Below are 8,954 nucleotides of genomic sequence, written 5' to 3'. Positions count from 1 at the left end.
CACGAACCCGCGTCCCCCGCATCGGCAGGTGGACTCTCAACCACTGTGCCACCAGGGAAGCCCCTTCACCATCTTCTTAATTCTGCAGTTATGAGGAACTGTTGTCTGTCGCTCACTTGTTCCGTGTGAGCCCCTATGTGCTCCTGTATCCTTCCATCCTCACAGCTCTCCTTGTCCCTGAAAACATGCTCAGCTATATTTTTTAACAAATGTCACCAGGCAGGGTACTCTCAAAATAACATCGAAGCGGGGCAGACCATCTTCCAGAAGGTGGAGACTGAAAAGTGTCTTTAGTCACTTATGTCCTGGGCTCAGCTCTTCTAGTAACAGACGGGGGAATCTTAAAAAGCCACCTCCTTGTGCCTCGGTCTCCTTATCCACAAGACGGGGGATGCACTAGGTCACGCTCAAGGTGCCTAGAGCTGCAACTCTCCGAGTCTCTGCCCTGATCTGTCTCAACTCTAGGGTTTGTCAACTCTAGGGAAACAGTAATGGAGCAAAGGGTGACTCCTCTGAAAGGCCTCTTGGAGTGCTTGTTACATCTAGTAGAAGCCACTGGGTAACCTGTCAAATGCTGGCCCTATCTCCAAAAGAGGGATATTCTTACAGCAGAGCAAGCAGTATCTTGGAGACCCTGTATCTCCACCTTTATACAAACTGTTGGAAAAGACAGAAAAATTCCCTTCAAGCATTTCTAACTTTAGTCTAGAGGTAGGCATTTTTTCTGTCGAGTTTTGCAGGTATTTCTTAACCATCTTTTTTAAGAAAAAATAAAACATGGGGACACAAGCTTATTGTCCTAAGAGGCTTGTTATGCTTATCTCAGCATCTCTCCAAACTTCTAACAGAAATACAGAAAACAATAGCTAACTTTTCCAAGGGGTGGGGGGCCCTCACACCAGAAATCTGAGCACTCCCTTTGTGACCCAGACGCCTGCGTTTGCATCCCCAAGTAGGGAAACAGAATCCTAGAATCACAAGCCAGGATAGCCAGCTGTCACTAGGCCACCCTCCTGCTTCCAGAAAAAACTACAGCTGCTCCTAAACTGACCCCCAGCCAAAGACTGTCTGCTGTTGGGGAAAAAGATGTTAGAATTATCCTGATGACCTCTTCTGGTGTCTGCCAGCCTTTGTAAACCAGGAGGTCCTTACCCGTAGCTAAATGAAGTCTTTCCTGGGCCATCAAAGGTGTTTGGGAGCATCGTTACTGAGATGACAGCAGCTGGTAGAGGCCACCCAGTGAAGAAAGGGCTTGAGGCTCAGATCCCCCAACTCCCCTACGTAAAAAGCTGAGTGGCCTTGGGCAAGTGACCACCTTGCTGGGCTCCAGCCTCCCCATCTGGGAAAGGCGATCGTAACCCATAATGTGGTTGTGAGGTGTGACAGTTGATACTTGCAAAGCACGTCGTAAGCACTAAATGCAAAATGACCCCAGTCCTATTTGGATGCCGGTAGCGTTGATGATATTCCTTCCCTCTCACTTCCAAGAAAATTGGGGGAAGCCACCAATTCATAAAACCTCATCCAACTGGCACGTCGCCGACTTCAGTAATCTCCTGAGATAAAGAGTCCAGAGGCTCGCTTCCCTTCTTTTTCCAGCTCTCTGAAGTGTGTGCCGAGAGTGCCGCAGATAGCCTGCTCTTCATCCAGCAGAGAGAAGTTGATCGAGGTCAGGAGCCCATTGTCCCACAAAGGGACACTGTCGGAGCTGACCTCACAAATGCTAATCCCCTTTATCCCTTCCCAGAATGGACTGTAATTGTCTCCAGATTAAAATGTGCGGGAGAGGTGACCAAAACAAAAACTTGGCAGCCAATGTGAACCACACGCATATGCGGCGTCACAGCCGCTCCCAGGGACAGCACCTGTTTAGCTTCACCCTGCCCCCCACCCCCTAAGGACTAGGCCACTCACCATTGAGAACTGCAGCTGAGCCTGATGGGGATGTAGAGATTCAACCCAGCTCAAGAGACAAAGGCCATGGAACCAAGCAACCGAAGGTCTGTGCCAGGGCACCTCGTATACGAAGAATGGCATGAGCTGTGGATATGTCCAGCCTTTCCCGCCCTTTCTCGTGATTTCCAGGGTAGACTGTAATTTACATAGTTATGAACTCTAGTCTCAGCTTGACCTTGGGCAAGAGTCTGACCCTCTTTAGACCTGTGTCCTCATCTCTAAAATGGGGACCACAGGAGGACCTTTTTCAAAGCGCAGGTAAGGCATGAGGATACGCGTGTAAAGCATCAGATTTGGTGCCTAGAACATGCAAAGGCTCAAGGAGTGTCAGTGACTATTATCCTGGAGGATTCTTGTTAAATTGTTTCCATGAGGAGCTCAAGATCTTTGTCCCCCAAAAACCTTCAGGTAACAAGCCCCCAGTTCCCTTCCTAAACTAGCAAGTGTAGTAGAGATGGTTATGGGGGTAAGAAGAGGCATTTGGTTAAAGGCTCAATAAATGCTTAATGGTTAATTGAGGCGGGTATTCACATGGGCCTTTTCTTTCTAGGCCACCTTTTAACTCTTTGTCTTCTGAAAATCTGACATCCTCCACAAAATCCAGCCTCTTTTTTTTTTTTTTTTTGCATTAATAGAATTCACATGCATATCCAGAAAGGAATAAAATATGCCCACTGATGTTCCTTTAACTTTTTTTTGTCATTTAATATTTAAGAAGACACTGTATTTTACTTCTGTTTTTCTCATTACTTTTAATGTAGCAGTAAGCATAATTTTCTCCCCAGGGGTACTCAGCAAGTGGTTCATTAAAAATGCATGCCCGGCTTGTAGGAAGCAATGCTCTGGATCTAAAATACTTTCTCATTCTCTATGAGACCATCTCTAATTATAAACCTGATAGTCTGAGCTGATCTTCGCAATTAAAATTTTAAACCAACTAAACTGGAATATGGGTCGTTGTTTAGGGTAGCATTATATTCTTATATTTTTTAAAGCTACATTCAGCAGGTAGGGCACAACATTTTTAATTCTATTTCTTGTATTTGTATTATTTTTTAAAGTTCTATAAAAACGGTGGCTCTGTTGCTATTCAGTTCATTATAAATGTCGAAATCACAGAAACAGCCTTTTAAAGAGAATCAGCATTGAGGGGAAGAAATGCGTGTTCTGAAAGTGTTTTAGTTTTTTCTCATTTGCTGGTTACTTCTGAGGGTCCCTAACATTATTTGCCAAAAAGAGCCATTGCTTTAAAAAAAAATGTTAGTGTTATATTAAGCAAGAAGGAAACAGTAGGTCATGGATGATTACAGATGTCAGAATGCTCTGAAGACAGTGGAAGTGTTGGGCCAGGGCTGCTTGCTGGAATCCACTGTCACCTCCGGCCGCCAGAAACAACTTCTTTTCATTTAGGATGTCCATTTTGCCATTACTTAGAACACACTCTTAGCAAAAATCGCTAAAGTCATCTGGGTATCTTCAAAATCCGTAATCTCAGTGAAGAGAAGCTTTAGATGTCATCTATTCCAGACCTCTCCCATGTCACAGATGAGAAAACTGAGGTTCAGAGAGGGTGATTTGTCAAAGGTCACAGAGCATTCTAGCAACACATCTCTGGGCCTGCCCCGGCCTCTTGCCCTGTCCCCCAAGCCATTATTTTCAGAAACAGCAGACATCCCCCCCATCCCTGAGAGAACAGGTGCTCATAGGAAGCTCTGGGACTTTTTGTTTGTTTGTTTGTTTGTTTGCTGTACACGGGCCTCTCACTGTTGTGGCCTCTCCCGTTGCGGAGCAACAGGCTCCGGACGCGCAGGCTCAGCGGCTGTGGCTCACGGGCACAGCCGCTCCGCCGCATGTGGGATCTTCCTGGACCAGGGCACGAACCCGTGTCCCCCGCATCGGCGGGCGGACTCTCAACCACTGCGCCACCAGGGAAGCCCTGGGACTTTTTTATATTTATAATCACTGATACTTTAGAGCACTTCGCACTTTGTAAAATGTATATATTTTTACTATCACAGTGGCCCACATTTTAAAGTTTCACAAGTTAATTAACCTTCAGTTATCTAAAAGGTGTACTAATCCAAGCCCCATTCTAGAGAAATGAAATTTTGCCATATGTCATTTGCCATAAATAAATTCATGTCTGTATAAGATAAATGCATGTGTACATAAACATATATACACACAAATATAACCAGTGTTAGATTCACTGGAATAGCAATTACAATACAACAGCTTCTTTATTTTAAAATGATCTAAGTAATAGTTTCTACTTGCCAGGTTTTATTTATTGTAGAGGTTGTGCTAGAAACTTGAAATGATCACACTTGTCAAGTCACTGATGGTAGTAACCCACGCAGCTTATTAATAGAATCATAATTGTTTTTGCTCTGTCTGAGAGGGGAGGGGGTAATTTTCTTAATATTTCTAGAAATTTTTCTGGGCCCTCCCTTTGATACACTTAGGGAAACTCTGTCTGAAAGGATATTCCCTCTCTGAAGTGGCTGGTGTCTATGCAGGAAAATTATATAGATGGTTGCTATAACTTAAACAGTTCTGCAACCACACCACTAGAAGACTGCAATGGCCACAAGGCCCTTGTAGATTGTGGAGGCATTTTATGTGTGTGTGTGTGTGTGTGTGTACACACACACACACACATACATACAAATATATGGAGAGAGATTAGATATATAGTACAGATGTAATCATATATAATATACAGATATAATCATATATAATTCATAAATGTAATCATATATAGATATATATTTTTCTGTGTTGTATAGAGAGGTTTATTAACTACCAGAATTAAGAAGTGTATGACTGTTCATCCTTTTGAACTTAGAAATCTAATTCTAAAAAACTGTTAGTGAAATAAGGTGCTGTAGTGTAGCTTTCTTCCTTACCATGAAGGGTTTCCAGTCCTACACAGCAGTTCTGAACACAGACTTTAGAATCATATTTCCTGGGTTCAAATATCAGCCCCAACCTCCTAGCTCTGTGACCCTGGGCGCTGGACTTAACCTCCCTGAACCTCCATTCCTTTATCTGTAAGATGGCAAAAATAATAGTCTCTTCCTCCTAGGGAGGATACGAGGATCAAATAGATAACGCATGTGGAAAGCTTATTAGCACAGTCCTTTGTGCACAGGAGGCCTTCTGTTAGGTTAATTCTTATCATCATTCCAAATAGCAAGCACTGGTGGCACCATTCTGTGTTATGCCAGGGTACGTACGTCTCGTGGCGTTAGAAGCCTAAAGTGAAGAATACCTGCTATAACGGGTATATCCCTGTTGATCCAGGCCCAGCCAATCAGAACTCTACTTCCCAGGCGGTCCCTGGCTCCCCAGCAAGCTCTAGCATGTCGGAATATGGGCAACGGCTACAGGTACTCAGGAAGGAGATTAGGGGGATCCTCCAGGGAACAATGCCCCATACCCAGCCATTCCCCTAGATGTCCCAAGCACAGGTTTCTCTGGATTCTCTGCATCTGCTGATACCTGATAATGTTCCAGGAGTTCTATGTCTATGCCAAAGGAAAAATAAAGTGTGTATGTCATGCTAACATATACTTTTTAATTTTTTTTTATTGACGTATATTTGATTCCATGCTAGCATTTAGTGAAAGAAGGTTGGAATCAAGCCAGTCACTGTGACAACTAGGGTGGCTGCTCATCCTTTGTTTTGACATCTTAGAGAGCTGGGCTCTGTCATGTGTCAGCAACGGTGCAGTTTGCAGCTCCCCCCAACACCTGTCATGTTGCTAGGAGATTTCTTTCCCCACAATAGAGTATTATAAGGTACTTGGCAAGGAGGGCCTATAATGTCATACATTTACAGCCCATTTGTCTGATTTATAAGCCCAAACAGCCATTTAAAAATTCCAAATCAGGCTTTGTCAGGCAGCCCCCACCTTTTTGTCATCTACAAATCAAACGGTTATGTTTAAAGCCATAAATAGTAAATGACTTCTCTGCACAGCCTCAAAGCAAGGTGTCCCAGACTCACTAACAATGAATCACACAGTGGGGATATTTACAAGCAGTAGAGCCTGAAAATGTGCCCACTGCTTTCTTCAGCAGAACTTACCTTTTCAAATAACATTTCAGGTATATCTCCCGAACATAAACAAGATGTCAATGCAGGCGGTACTGGATTATCTTTATACCAAGCAGTTGTCACCTAACTTGGACCTGGACCCACTGGAACTAATTGCCTTGGCAAACAGATTTTGCCTGCCACACTTGGTTGCACTTGCAGGTAAGGCTGATGACTCAGGGCCATGCGGTGTCTGACTGTCTTATTTCTCAAAATCGCATTTAAGCAAAAATAAGATTTCCAGGGAATAAAAATTAATTTTTTATCACCCAATATAGGACTGTCATGTACAGGGTGATATGAACTGATCAAATGTATCAGACAGCCCAGTTCAATTCAGCAACTATTTTTTAAGCACCTACTTTGTAGTAGGTCCTGCTGATGCACATTTAAAGCTGAGTAATGCATGGCCCCTGCCCCTGAGGCCCATGCTCTATGCCCTCTGCCTCATTTGTGGGTGGACCACAGAATTGGAAATAAAGCTGTTGTGTCCATTTATCCCCATAATGTGTGTTCAGACACAGAGTCTAAGAAAGAGGCAGGGGACTTCCCCGGTGGCACAGTGGTTAAGAATCTGCCTGCCAATGCAGGGGACACGGGTTCAATCCCTGGTCCGGGAAGATCCCACATGCTGCGGCGCAACTAAGCCTGAGTGCCACAACTACTGGGCCTGCGTGCTGCAACTACTGAAGCCCACATGCCTAGAGCCCGTGCTCCGCAACAAGAGAAGCCACCACAGTGAGAAACCCGCGCACTGCAACGAAGAGTAGCCCCTGCTCACCTCAACTAGAGAAAGCCCACACTCAGCAACGAAGACCCAATACAGCCACGAAAAAAAAGAAAAAAAGAAAGAAAGAGGCAGTAGGAGGCAGTGGTTAAGAACACAGGCTACAGATCCAGATTGCCTGGGTTCAAATCCTGGCTCCGCTATTTACTGGCTGGATGATTTCCTACTTGATTTAACTGCTCTGTGTCTCAGCTTTCTCTCTCTTTAAAATGGGGATCATAATATTCTACTACAGAGTTATGAAGATTAAATGAGTTAAGAGATTATATATAAAGAGAGAGAGAGAGTCCTTAGGAACAGTGTCTGGCACCTAGTAAGCGTTATGTAAGTGGTTTTCTTAAAGCTATTTTAGAAAATGTTCTGACATTGTCAAGATCATTCTGGGAAAAAGGGAGACTTGGTTTAACTTCACAGAGTCTTATGTATCATTTCTAGATTTGCTCAGTTGGTAAGCCAAAGCAGGTCAAAATAAGATATACGCTTTCGAATATTTTTTTTCTTGAATTTAAACCTTGTGCTTCATTCACCAAAGGTTTCGATTAGCGATAAGGATGTTTATTGCTACATTTAGTTGACTCCTATTAACCATGAAAGCAGAACAGTGCCTGTTTCGCTCACCGGCTTATGCCTGCACTCAGAAAAGTGCCTGAGCATATGAGGTTCTCAGTAAAGATTTGTTGAATCATTAAATGAAAATGAATGTATGAACAAACCAACCAGTCATACCTGCCCTTGACTTTCTGCCAGTGTCTTTAGAGAAAAGATTTATTTCTCTGTATTCCAGGTTTCTACTACACTCAACCAACTGGAGATCAAAGTTTTCTCCTGACCTCCCTTCTTCACCAGTTGGACAACAAGAGATGGTTGAAGTATTTCTATTCATTTTTTTAAACAGTTTTTAACCAATATACCTGAAGTCACAGATTCAAATGAGTATTGCTGCTTTTTAAATACTAACTCTAGGAGGCTGCAATGGGCAATTCTTTTTTTTCAGAAGTAAGAGTCCCAAGCCATTTGTCCAGTTTTTACAAGTATTTGTGCTTTGAAAATAAATTGAATTTTTTTAAATAGTCAAAAGTAATTTGGAGGCAAATCTGTTGAACAAGGTTTGCGATCAGTCTTGAAGCAGTGCCATTTTTGCTTCAATATTAAGTGTGGTGATGAAAACAGGGGACGGATTTCTCCATGAAAGAAACTGACCCAAAGGAACCTTCTTGTGTGAACTATAGACTTCTGTGTATGAGTACTTTTCTTATTAAATGCTATTATTAACTGTTATGATTATTTAGTAAATACCTTCCTAAGGTGATTCCTTTAATCCTTTATATAGTGTTTGGTGTGTAGTATAGAGTGTTTAGACCATAGTGTTTAAAAGTCAGTTTCTGGGGTGCAAATGCCTTGCAAGGCAAAGTGTTAAATGAATATCAAGAAGTATTGCAGTTCCCTAAAATTTAAAACCCAGTGACTGGACTTCCCTGGTGGCACAGTGGTTAAGAATCCTCCTGCCAGTGCAGGAGACATGGGTTCGAGCCCTGGTCCGGGAAGATCCCACATGCCGCAGAGCAACTAAGCCCGTGCGCCACAGCTACTGAGGCCACGTGCCACAACTACTGAGGCCATGTGCCACAACTACTGAAGCCCGTGAGCCCAGAGCCCCTGCTCCAGAACAGGAGAAGCCACCGCAGTGAGAAGCCCGCTCGCCGCAACTAGAGAAAGCCCGCGTGCAGCAATGAAGACCCAACGCAGCCAAAAATAAATAAATAAAATAAATAAATTTATTAAAAAACAACCCAGTGACTCCTCCCTCTGGGAGATTTAGTTCCAAATGGTTCTTTGTTTGTCAGTCGAGCTGAGGAAGCTTGTGTCAAAGAAACCATCCCAATCTTGATACCCTGTTGACCAGATGGGGGCGTACTGAATAACAAGGAAGTATGTATCGATAGAACCAGAGCAGAAAGTAAGCGTGATTTGGACCATATACTAGAAGAGCAAGAAATGCCGGGCCAAGACCGTACCGACACGTCAGTGCCAGAGGCGGGCAACAGCCTAATAGAGGCAAGACACAGCTCAGTCTCAGAACCACAGTTTGAATTCATCTTAGAAGTCTGG

At 43.5% G+C, this 8,954-nt stretch overlaps 1 protein-coding gene across 2 annotated transcripts in view; it reads left to right on the top strand.

Annotated features, from left to right (window-relative positions):
- The window catches only part of RHOBTB1 (Rho related BTB domain containing 1), a 71,133-nt gene that overhangs the window by 55,426 nt on the left and 6,753 nt on the right, over positions 1-8,954 (top strand). For both annotated transcript variants that reach the window (XM_007448634.1, XM_007448635.1), the window contains one exon: positions 6,070-6,220. In XM_007448634.1, coding sequence (XP_007448696.1) covers positions 6,070-6,220 — 151 coding nt within the window. The remainder of the gene's footprint in view (positions 1-6,069; positions 6,221-8,954) is intronic.

Source organism: Lipotes vexillifer, unplaced genomic scaffold, assembly GCF_000442215.2.
Source record: "Lipotes vexillifer unplaced genomic scaffold, Lipotes_vexillifer_v1.1 scaffold331, whole genome shotgun sequence".
Taxonomy (NCBI): Eukaryota; Metazoa; Chordata; class Mammalia; order Artiodactyla; family Lipotidae; genus Lipotes; species Lipotes vexillifer.
Note: the sequence above shows the minus strand (reverse complement) of the source record. Positions and strands in the feature narration are given on the sequence as shown.